This window comes from Silurus meridionalis, chromosome 24, assembly GCF_014805685.1.
Source record: "Silurus meridionalis isolate SWU-2019-XX chromosome 24, ASM1480568v1, whole genome shotgun sequence".
Classification (NCBI taxonomy): Eukaryota; Metazoa; Chordata; class Actinopteri; order Siluriformes; family Siluridae; genus Silurus; species Silurus meridionalis.
In genome coordinates, this window is record NC_060907.1 from 15914042 (window position 1) to 15926656 (window position 12615).

General features: G+C 39.4%; 1 protein-coding gene across 1 annotated transcript; it reads right to left on the reverse strand.

Moving 5' to 3' along the window:
- Window positions 1-288: 288 nt before the first annotated feature.
- On the reverse strand, window positions 289-11261 carry LOC124377798 (protein downstream neighbor of son homolog). Its single transcript, XM_046837082.1, has 10 exons — window positions 10659-11261; window positions 7736-7822; window positions 5077-5280; window positions 3864-4042; window positions 3517-3695; window positions 3013-3124; window positions 2795-2929; window positions 1449-1647; window positions 1118-1333; window positions 289-894 (listed from the first exon to the last, which is right to left on the reverse strand). The coding sequence occupies exons 1-10, from the start codon at window positions 11019-11021 to the stop codon at window positions 757-759; spliced, it is 1812 nt and encodes a 603-aa protein (XP_046693038.1). The 5' UTR covers window positions 11022-11261; the 3' UTR covers window positions 289-756.
- Window positions 11262-12615: the final 1354 nt, after the last annotated feature.

The following is a 12615-nucleotide window of genomic DNA, read 5'->3' on the forward strand; positions in this document are numbered from 1 at the left end:
TCATAACTCTTTAGCTGAGTGTTACTGATCAGAAATTTGCTCATTTATGCCGCAGTACCACCAAGCTGCCACAGGAGCAACACCTCCAGGGTGTTTAAGCAGAACAGCTCCAGGTATGTTGTATCAAGGCTGAAGCAGACATCTGACCCAAACTTTATAAACTGTAGAAGGCAATGTAAAGATTCTTTAATGATCTCTCCTGAAACCATACTGCACCTATATGCACAATGCTTTAGTCTCTGTATTGTATATAAACCATCTCACATATGGGTCCCAATCCAACTCACATTAACACTTACAATGGTGCTTTTTAATCTTATCACTTATTTACATACAAAAACACATGGTCTGTGACACATAAAACCCAGTTCATTTAATATACAATACATACAATGCTACAAAGGGATAAAATTAAATGCACACACCATTATACAAAAGCTACATCTTCATCCAGACATTTCTGTTCTCAACACAATATTTAAATTACATGCATGCTGTTAAAAAGGGCATGAGTGGGAGATTAAAAGAGGAAAATATCTTCAAGTGTGAGTCCTTCGAGCAGATGAGTAGTGCTAAAGGATATGCTTATGTAAGTGTTACACGAAAACACATACACGTAAAATTACTGAGAGTAAAAAGAACTAAGAAACAGACATCAGGTTAAACAAATTCATCAGTATGTTTAAGATTACATGTCCGACTGATTGTGCAGTCACATTCGACAGGTTTAACAGGTCCATGAGATGTAGTGAGGCATCAGGACCTCCAGCTGTAGGAGTAGTCCCTCATGTTGAGGTGTCTGAGGGCACTCTTGCCAAGCGTCGCCTGCTCCATCAGCTGCTGCACTGTGTGTTGCTGCAGACCACACCGGCTTAATTCCTCCAACACGTTACTCTGTATTTAAAAAAGAAAAAAGAGAAGGAAGTGATTATAATTTGCATTTCCAGGCAACACTGACCCACTTCATAACTGTGAGATTACAGATTATTTTCTGCATCCAGAAAACAGTTAAGTGACTGTCCAAAGACCAACCAACCCCAATAGTGGCTTATTCTCTAATTTATCAGTGACAATTGTCTGGCATCATAAACAAAATGAAGCCTGGAGAGCGACATACCTGTCCGTCAGATTCAGCTGGCCTGGTGACTGGTACATTTAGAACAGCAGTGGGCTCGTGTGTGTAAATTGCCATGGAGAAGTCGCCCCTCTGGGCTGGTCTCAGGAGCTGTGAAAGTGTGTGTAGTGCATGCGGCATTATGGGGCCAGTGACCTCCAGACTGCACACGTCCTGAAATCCTGTCCTCACTTGTGTTTTCACATTTACACTTCGTGCCTGGAGTCACAAACCAGTACACATACCCACATATTAACACAGTACACTTTAGATAAACTGATGTTTATTGTTAGAGGACACTAAAATAGACATGAGATTAATTTTGGCTCCTCACCTTCAGTGTGTGCAGTGTAGCTCCTCTGAATGCTGTTGGAGCCAGCAGTGTTGGAGGTAACCCTGCCTGAGGACCAGCTGCAGCTACCAGGCTTTTGCAGTTGATGAGGAAGTTGATCAAGGTGAACGTGTTTGAGCCTTCTACCAGAACTACAGATTCAGGCCTGTGGTCCACTCGTACCTCGTTGTGCTCTTTACGCCTATCAAATAACACAATCAATCAATGTATATGAAGACCTACAGATGATTATTTTGAGGTCTCCAGATAATAAAACTGCAGTCAGGTCCATTAAATGTTCTTTGCAGCTGTGTATATTTTCACTCATTGAATCAGACACATAAATAATGACATAAAACAAACTAGGGCTGTTGCTATTGATTATTTTAGTAATTGAGTTTTCTACTGATTATTTCAACGATTAATCAAATTATCAGATAAGAAGTTTTTTTTTTTATTAAAGAGGGATACTAACGAATAGAGAAAATAGGACAGGTCTCTTAAATTGAGTAATTTGTTTTCTTTTTAGAAAAAACTGCATTGTGTTTTCATGTTTTAATTAAAAATTTTCCAAACTTTGGAATCTTATCCTCGACCTCCTTCATTTTTCATTCTGTAGTGTCTTTTGTGTTCCCTGTAAAGTGCGCTCCAGAGTTTAGTGGGTGGTGCGTCAGTAATAATGGTCCGTGGGGAAACGCAGTTCTCCCTGTGTAGTTAAATGAACTATAGCTAAGAATCGAGGTAAAATTTGCCTTAATCAATTTTTGTAATCGAATTACCAGAGTTACTCGAGGACTCGTTACAGCCCTAAAACAAACCCATTCATCATAAGATACAAGAAGTTACTGAGCAACTAAAAATCTTTGAAGATGGATTTGGACTGAAATATAACTCTGGTACAGGACCACAGTTTGAACAAACAGTTCTGTTTTTACACGCCCATCAGATGAACTAAAATAAATGGACATTCAGCGCCACCCAGATGAGGAGGGGTTCCCTTTTCAGTCTGGTTCTTTTTAAGGTTTCTTCCTAATACCATTTTAGGGAGTTTTTCTTTTCCACAGTCACCACTGGTTCACAAATTTGGGATAAACTTTAAACATTAAGAACAAACTTATAGGCACTAAAATTATACATTCCAAATTTATAATCTTTTTAAAGCTGCTTTGGGACAATGTCCATTGTTAAAAGCGCTAAAAACAAATAAAACTGAATTGAATGACGACAAAAGAAAAAGTGTCGTATGTTGTGTAGCCATGTTCCTATGGGCAGAGATTCTGGCCAAAGTTCCAACCAAAATGTATCAGTGCATTTGTTTAATAAAAACACACAAAAAATGCTCAACATACAGCTTGATTGAGAGGGCATCAGGCTTCTTGATCTTGTCTTGTACCCCCATCTCTTTCAGCCAGGAGAAACATTCATCATCGTCCTCCTCCTCCTCCACTTCGTCCTCCTCTTCTTTATCATCATACTCATATGTCCTGAAACAGAAAGTGGTGTCAGTGTTGCACTGTAATGCTGAAGTAGATGCAATCCACTGAATTCAGTAAACAAAAACACTAACAATGTACTGCTTTGTTCATTTCCATCAGTCAGTTGAGAGTCATTAGAATGAGAGGAGCTGTTCTCTTTGCTCTTCCTTTTCTCCTCCAGCAGAGGGAGTGAGAACTCTATGCCTATAGAGAAACACAACATCCAAACAGACAATGCATCAAATATTGACGTAAACATAGGATATGGTCATTCTCAGAATTTCCAAAATTATTACAATTATATTTGAAATAGGGAAAATAAATAAAATACAGCATATATACATTATTAAGTCACTAAATAAAAAATATTGACTCAAAAAGAAACTATAAGATACTGTTTTATGAAGCTGTGACTTCAGTGATAAAAAAAACAAAAAAAAAGGTGCAAAATGTATTCATTGACATCATCTAGACTATGATCAGTCTCAGTTAAATAGTTCAGCTCTTCTTGATATACTTGTTTATGTAATTAAGGGCATTTTGCATTAAATATTACATTTAACATTTCAGTAAACAATGTGTTTTTTTGTTTTTACCTTCAGCTTTTATGGCTTCACGCAGCCCCCTGGTGGTTGGGGAAAGCAGTGCGCTGATGCCTTTAGCACCACTCAGTCCTGCTGCTCTGAACAGCACAGTGAACTGGTAGGAACAAAGGTAAAAGTATGGACAGAGTTTGGCCTTTAGGAGACTGTACAGAGAAGTCAAGCTCACTGACCTGTAATATGAAGGAAAAGCACAGTAAGTAGTTATATAAATATATATCAATGGCAAATTAATTAAAACCAGGAATAAGAAGGTTTCCAAATATTATTGCAACATTTTAACAAATAAGACATGCTTAGCATGTACAGCCATATAACACCATGTTATCTTTCTCGCTTACCATTCACTCATCAGGCTCTGTTGTAAGGCAGTATCTTGAGCCCATGGTGTACTCTTGTCTGAGAAGCTGCGCTTGGCGCCGATCCGGGGGAACAGAGAGAGCCACGGCAGAGAAGGATGTTGCCAGTACTGCAGACACTGCTGGAAACCACAACGGAGCTCTGCACAGCTCCGAGGGTCCTGAAAAATACAAATAATGAAAACAAAATTTTAATTTTCCTACTTTACAGGTTTCAGGAGTTGTGAAATTGTGAAATGCAAACACAGTTTGGGATTAGTCATTCTACATCCACATGAATGTCAGGACCCAAGTTTTCTCATAAGATCATTGCCCAGAGTGTCACATTGCCTCATGCTTGCCCATTTTTACTGATTTATACACAACTTTGAAGGACTGACTGTTCACTCACTGCCAAATATATATGCCACTCCATGACAGGTGACACTGTAATGAAATAATCAATGATATACAAATCACCTCAGCGGTTTTAATGTTATAGCTGATATAATTAAAATCATCTTTCATTAATTCAAAGGAATGTCCTGTATGCCCCATTCATTGACCGCTCAGAAAATGCTGAAGCAACATGTATGTTCATGGTCCTGCGTTCCAGTGCTAAAGACATTGATTAAAAATATTTTGTAAAGAGATTAAACAGTGAGAAAGGACCAGGGTCATTTTCTCCTCCAGGTCAGCATGGATTATGTCTGTGTGACACACCAGCATATTACATATGTTTATCATCACTTAAATGCAAGTGGAAAAACAAGTCTTTATTAAAAATTTAAGATAAAAACTGATGTAGCTCACCAACTCTAATGAGGAATTAATGCATTACCATTAACTATATACATTTTTGATCTTCCCCAAGTCGCTCACAAATAGACTTTATTGTTCCGTGACTGAGGCATCACACGTTCATGTGTCTAATTTTCTTGACTGATGTTTTTATTAGAGGAGGAAAAAAAATTATTTTGAGTGCTAATTATAGTAGTGTGTAAAAACATTGAATGTACACAATGAGAATAAAGTTGACAACTTTGGCAGGTAAACACGCATCTGCATCATTATTTCTAACACATCAAAACATGCATAAATATAGAAGTAAATAATGGTCTGTTGTATGCATCATAACAATAAGTAAAGAATAAACTTGTTTCGATGAACCAGTTCTTAGAGCAGATGCAGATTTGCTCGAGTATATAAATAATACCTGGATATTCTGTGGTAGAGGAGTGTACTCTGCCCTGCAGTGCAAGCTCAGGCCCTGGGCTTCCTCTTGAGCTTTCAGATGCTCAGCCCAGGCGAAAGACTGTGGAGAGGTGATGAGCACTCGGGTCTTCAGGCTCCAGTCTGCTGGGTATTCTCCACACACTTCTGGCTGGGACTCACTTCTTACATCAGGAGCTCCTGGACTCTATAAGGAGCAAAAGATAGATCTTTAAGATCTAAAAGGGATCCATGAAATTTAATGCTCAACAAACTTTGAAAAGAAAGGACCATCTTAGTGCTAATGAAAATAAGAAAGAAAGACTGATTAAAAAAAAAGTCATATTCGATGAGCATGAAATGAAATAGCACTGACAAAAAACATCCACATAAATGCCAGGACTCAAGGTTTCTCCACAGAATTTTACACAGAGCATCGCAATGCCCCCACTGCTGCCTCTGCCTTACACTTGCCCATTTTCCTGTTTCCAACACAGGAACTATACGAGCTTACTGAACTCACTGCCTAATATATCCCACCTTTTGACGAGCGACGCTGTAACAACAACCATCACATAAAGTCCACATAGGAGTAGCGATAGTACAGTAGTAAACATGGACATGCCACATTATTTGTGTACCGTTACATCCTGTGCAACGTCAGTCACGCAAACAAAACACTTCCTCAAATGACACAAAGATGCCATTCTGTTAAAATGTAAGGAGTTAAACTGCAAATTTGCCTAAAAACAGGTTGTGTATCGAGTCCAGTGTTTATTGTCTTTTTTCGGTTGTTTGTCTGAATCTCAAGAACACAGGACAGTTTTCTCAACACTTCAACTCTGTCCTTTGGCTCAATTTTACAAAAAATGCTGCCTGCAATTCATCATAGATACAGTGCATTGCAAAAGTATTTATACCTCTTAATTTCCACATTTTGTCACATAACCACAAACCTAAATTTATTTAATTGGGATTTTATGTGATAAACCAACACAAAGTATCGCATAATGGTGAAGTGGAAGGAAAACGGTGTACATGGCGATAAAAATCTGAAAAGTGTGGCGTGCACATTCATCTGCCCTGAGTCAAACACCTTTAGGGTCTTTTTGAGAATGTCTCTACCAGCTTTCCACTTCTACAGACTGTAATGTTTGCCCATTCTTCTTTGCAAAACAGCTCGAGTTGAATCAGATTGGATGGAGAACATCTGTGAACAGCAATTTTTCAGTCTTGCTAAAGATTCTCAACAGGATATAGGTTTGGACTTTCTAACATATGATTATGCTTTGATCACATCCATTCCATTGTAGCTCTGGCTGTATGTTTAGGGTCATTGTTCTGCTGAAAGGTGAACCTCCTCCCCAGTCTCAAGTCTTTTGCAGCCTTTAATATGTTTTCTTCCAGGATTGCCCTGTATTTAGCACCATCCATCCTCCCATCAACTTTGACCTGCTTCCCTGTCCCTGCTAAAGAAAAGCTTTTCCACAGCACAATGCTGCCACTACCATGTTCTACAGTGGGGATGGTGTTCAGGCTGATGTGCAGTGTTGGGCTTCTGCCACACGTAGCATGTAATCCAAAAAGTTACATTTTGGTCTCATCTAACCATAGCACCTTCTTCCACATGTTTCCTGTGTCACCAACATGCCTTGTGGCAAACTGCAAACAAGACTTCTTATTCTTTTTTTTGTCAATAATGGCTTTCTTCTTATCACTCTTCCATAATAGCCAGATTGGTAGAGAGCATGACTAATAGTTGTCCTGTGGACAGACTCTCCCTTCTAAGCTGAAGATCTCTGCAGCTCCTCCAGAGTTTCCATGGGCATTCTGGCTGCATTCTAGATCAATGCTCTCCTTCCCTGGCCTGTCAGTTTAGGTGGACATGGTCTGAGGTGGTCTTGGTAGGTTAGCAGTTGTGCCATACTCTTTTCATTTTTGGATGATGGATTGAACAGTGCTCTGTGAGATGTTCAAAGCTTGAGATATGTTTTTATAAGCTATCCCTGCTTTAAACTTCTCCACAACTTTATCCCTGACCTGTCTGATGTGTTCTTTAGTCTTCATGATGCAGTTTGTTCACTAATGTTCTCTAACAAACCTCTGAGGCCTTCACAGAACAGCTGTAATTATACCGGGATTTAAGTACACACTGGTGACTCTAATTACTAATTAGGTGACTTCTGAAGGCAGTTGATTGCACTGGAATTTATTTAGGGGTATCAGAGTAAAGGGGGCTGAAAACATATGCACACCACACTTTTCAGATTTTTTTTGTAAAAAAGTCTTTAATGCCATGCATCATTTTCCTTCCAGCACAATTATGCGATACTATGTGTTGGTTTATCACATAAAATCCCAATAAAATATTTGGGACACATTTAAGTTTGTGGTTATAACATAAAATTTGGAAATATTCAAGGGGTATAAATACTTTTGCAATGCACTGTATATAGGAGTTAATAAATAATAGACTTGTTTAATATGTTTATCCATGTTTTCTTCTGCACAAACTGACAGACCAATAAAACATAGCAGGAATGAATCTGAACAGATACTAAACACTGCAGATGTGCAAACACATGCACGCATGCGCACAAACTTCTGATTTCTGTCAAATATATTTTCAAAAGAACAGAGTTTTTTTTTTTTTTTTTACACACCTTCAGGATGGGTGTGGATTTTTCCACCTCAAACACATCCTCTTCGAATAAGGATTGATCTTCAGAAAGAGAAAGCACTTCTTCTGGCTGTGAGAAACACAATAAAACAGAATTATTACTGAGATCCTGAATATTAACATGAATAAGGACATGGCTGATGTGAGGCTCTTTTATGGTCCTGAAGTCCAGATATGAAAAGCAATTTCATGCCCATTAGGGAGGCACAAGCCAGTGCACTCTTAGTGACGGTCCCAAGCATGGATAAATGGGGAGGATTGCGCTATGAAGGTCATCCAGCATTAAACGTGCCAAATCTAATATGTGGATCACAAACCTAAATTTCATACCGGACTGGTCGAGGCCCGGGTTACCAACGACCACCACAGGTATCGTTAGCCAGCAGGGTACCAGTGGAAATTGGGCTACTGTTGGCTGAAGGAGGAGAAGGAGAGAAGGAAGACGTCTACAATGACAACAGGAAAAGGAGAAGTGTAGGAGAGTGGAGGCTCGGGTTGATGCTTTAAATGTTGGTACTATGACTAGAAAAAGGGAGAGTGTTAGCTGACATGATGGATAGACGTGTGTTCAGTAGACCGAGTGGAAAGAGAGCAAGGCCAGGATCATTGGCAGTGGGTTTAAACTGTTTTATCATGGTGTGGATGGAAAGAGAAATGGTATAGAGGTGATTCTGAAGGAAGAGTACAGTAAGAGTGTAGTGGAGGTGAAGAGAATTTCTGATAGGGTGATGAACGTGAAGCTGGAAGTTGAAGGGTTGATGATAAATCATCAGTGCTTATGCTCCACAAGTGGGTTGCGAGATAGAAGAAAAGGAAAGATTCTGGAGTGAATTAGATGAAGTGGTAGAAGGTGTACATATAATAAAAGATTGGTGATTGGGGCAGACTTTATTGAGCATGTAGGTGAAGGGAACAGAGGTGATGAGGAGGTGATGGGTAGGTATGGCCTTAAGGAGAGGAATGTGGAAGGGCAGAAGGTGGTAGATTTTGCTAGAAGGATGGAAATGGCAGTGGTGAACACTTATTTTAAGAAGAAGGAGGATCATAGGGTGACCTATAAGAGTGGAGGAAGGTGCACACAGGTGGACTATGTTCTATGCAGGAGATGCAACCTGAAGGAGATTGAAGACTGTAAGGTGATGGCAGGGGGAACAGTGTAGCTAGACAGCATTGGATGGTGGTCTGTAGGATGGTTTTGGAGGTGAAGAAGAAGAGTAGGACAGTGAGGACTGAAAGAAGAATAAGATGGTGGAAACTGAAGGAGGAAGACTGTAGTGTGAGGTTCAGGGAAGAGGTCAGACAGGGGCTCGGTGGTGGTGAAGAGGTGCTGGATGAATGGGCAACTACTGCAGAAGTGATAAGGGAGACAGCTAGAAAGGTGCTTGGTGTGACATCTGGAAATAGAAAGGAAGTCAAAGATGGAATGAGGAAGTGCAGGAGAACATAAGGAGAAAGAGGTTGGCAAAACAGATTTGGTATCTGCAGAGTGATGAGAAAAGTAAGCAGGAGTACAAAGAGATGCGGAAGCAGGTGAAGAGGGATGTGGCGAAAGCCAAGGAAAAGACATATGAGGAGCTGTAGGACACTACACTAAGGAAGGAGAAAAGGATTTATACCGATTGGCCAGTAGAGTAGAGCAATAAAGGATGGAGAGGGAAATGTGTTGACTAGTGAGGAGAGTGTGTTGAGAAGATGGAGGGTGTATTTTGAGCAGCTGATGAACAAGTAAAATGAGATAAAGAGAAGGGTGTATGGTGTGGAGTTGGTAAAGCAGGAAGTGAATAGGATTAGTAAAAAGAAAGTGAGAGCAGCAATTAAGAGGATGAAGAGTGGAAAGTCGGTTGGACCAGATGACCAGAAGTGAGGAGATGTTTAGGAGAGATGGCAGGGGAGTTTTTAACAAGAATGTTTAACAAGATTTTGGAAGGTGAGAGGATGCCTGAGGAATGTAGAAGTGTGCTAGTACTGATCTTTAAGAATAAGGGAGATGCAGTTACTACAGGGAAATTAAGCTGATCAGTCACACCATTAGGTTATGGGAAAGAGTATTAAAAGCCAGGCTGAGAGAAGAAGAGGTGCCCATCTGTGAGCAACAGTATGGTTTTATGCTGAGGAAAAGCACCACAGACTCATTATTTGCTTTAAGAATGTTGATGGAGAAGTTTAGAGAAGTTCAGAAGCAGTTGCATTGTGTGTTGTGTGAAATGAGTTTATTAGATGGACCGTGCATGTAGGAGGTTTTTGGGAGAAAGTGAGGTTTGATTGAGTTGGTTTGGACATGTGCAGAGGAGAGACATGGGGTATATCGGTAGAAGAATGCTGAGTATGGAGCCACAAGTCAAACTTTGTGATCCTCTGATTTAAAGTATTAGGAAGTAAAGTCCACAGGCAGATTTACTGTCACCTGGAGCCCAGACAACAGATAAATAACAGTTTCCTCTGAATAATTACACCATAATTACACTATAATTATTACACACATAAAATAACCAGCTTGATAAACAGATGGATATAACCTCTCTCTCTCTCTCTCTCTCTCTCTATATATATATATATATGATTATGTACAACTTAATAATTATATTACATTATACACAACTTAATAATAATATCTAAATGTACAATATGTATTTAGAAGCTATTCAGAATATATATTAAAAAAACAAACCTCTAATTGTTAATTTAATATTAAAATAGTAAAGAATTAAACCCATGTAGGTTTTCACAGCTTCACTGAGACTCCATTCCTCCTGTACACAGTAACCACACGGTCGATTGTTCATCAGTGATGAGCGGAAAAGGCGCTGAATAAACGAACCTCAAACAAATAACAATAAAATAACAATAAAATAACAATAAAATATGCGCGCGCACGTCTATATCATTGATCTTTATTAAAATAGTACCTGTGTATTATCGCCGCGGAAGAGTTTCTCTCCCCGCCACGGTACCGCGGGGTTTTCTCCCTCACACACAGCGCTGAGGGACGTCCTCCACTCCTCCGGGTTCTCTGCACGGTTCCTCTTCTTCGGGCTGCTGTAGGTGTTTTCGATGTTGGCGAACGGGTTTCTGCGCTTCGCCTGGGCGCCTGCTCGGGTCTGAGGGTTGAGCAGTGGCCCGGGGGAGAAAGGCCGGATAGAAGTTCCTGCCGAGCCGCTGGTTGCTGCAGCGCCCCGGCTCAACACCTCGCTCCGGGCCCGCTTTCTCCTCATGCGGAGGACATCACACGGTTTCTTAAAGCTCGGGGAGTAACAGCTCTGATCCGCCATCGCGTAAAAAGGATGATTTAACGTGACACGAGAGACGCGCGGAAACACACCACACCACACCACACCGTGCTGAGGCTCAGCGCGCGCTTCGCTTTCTTCTTTTTTTGCCTTTTCTAAATTTCGCGCGTGACGTGAGCACGTCAGAGTCTCGCGCTCTCGCCGTCACTACACTACTGCAGCTGCGTTTATTTTACGCAGACCCCGCGGTTCCCCGACTGGGCGTTCGATCACTGAAGCTGCGTAATTCTCGCGCTGATGTGTGTGGGTTTTTTTTAAGCCGACAAAGTAAAAGGCTCTTCCGACACACATGAAAAGAGCTGCGAAATGATCAGTTTGGCTGACATGCGCACTAACATTGCTCACTAGCATACTTTACAATTTTTTTTTATTTTTTTTGTACATCAACCTAAACAAGTAAACAAAATAAAAAACAATATAAAAACATTAATCAATGAAAGACTCCCACTGTACCTTTATTTATTTATTTATTTATTTATTTATTTATTTATTTATTTATATTTGGAAATGCCAACCAGCTTAACATGCCACCAACAAACATGCCTTTGGACTGGGAGAGGAAACCGAAATACCCAGAGGAAACCCTGATGCACACAGACTCCTCGAACCTGCAAGCCTAGATGCAGACCAAACATGCTATTGTATTGCATTGAATTATATTATAGGACCAAGATGCACAACGTGAGGCCCAGCATCTCTCCAGATTTCACAATTATTAGTAATTTCTCTACTAATTGCAAGTTTATTTACTCAAAATAGCTTTGCATAAATTTCATACAACCAGCAAGCACTACCAGACATTGGTCACAGACATACTGACATATTTACATATTTATCTGCACTTGTTAGATTGCACAATGCTTATATTTGTACTTCTAGTAGATGCTATTCTGTTATACTGTTATGCTATACTATATTTTGTTGCTGTGTACCTGTACTATGCAATAACAATATTGTATCTATCATATTCTAATATACTGATTATTTTTTAATTAATAATTATACTTATAATTTTTTTTGCTGTGTTTGAATGTATTAGAACATAACAATTTTTATGTATTTTTAGATTTTTAGATTCTTAATTTCTATAAAGCTGCCATACCACAATTTTTATTTCTATAAAAAATTAATGTTAATTTAAAAAGAATATTTCCATTTAGAAAATGGACACAAAATATTTAAATCATCAATAGTAATTAGATTAATTTCATTTTTGTTTGTTGACCTTATTGTTTAGTTTGTATAAAAGGTCAAATATTAACTCAGTTCTGAACTCCAGAATATTAATTTGATATGTAAAGCCGATTCATTGAAGACCTTGTTTCAGTGGGCAGTACAGAAAAGTCCGTGCTTCTCCCCCAATATCATCTGCATGCTGGAAATTTATATTCAGATATTTCCATGATGAGTAGGACATGGATTTCACTCATTTGGGGACTTCTTTTTAATATGTTCCCTCATCTCCTAATCCATTCCTCCAGTGTCAGGTGTTTAGATTAATGGAAGTGTTTTGCCTCTGACCACAGTTAATTTCCCCCTGTTTACCATTATCATTTGTGATTAATCACAGTGTGAA

Coding starts and splice junctions, on each gene's coding strand:
- LOC124377798 (XM_046837082.1), bottom strand. CDS start 11,021: ATGGCGGATCAGAGCTGTTACTCCCCGAGCTTTAAGAAACCGTGTGAT. Junction 4,043..5,076: donor CTCTACCACAGAATATCCAG/GTATTATTTATA, acceptor TGTATTTTTCAG/GACCCTCGGAGCTGTGCAGA. Junction 3,125..3,516: donor TGAAGCCATAAAAGCTGAAG/GTAAAAACAAAA, acceptor GTTTCTCTATAG/GCATAGAGTTCTCACTCCCT.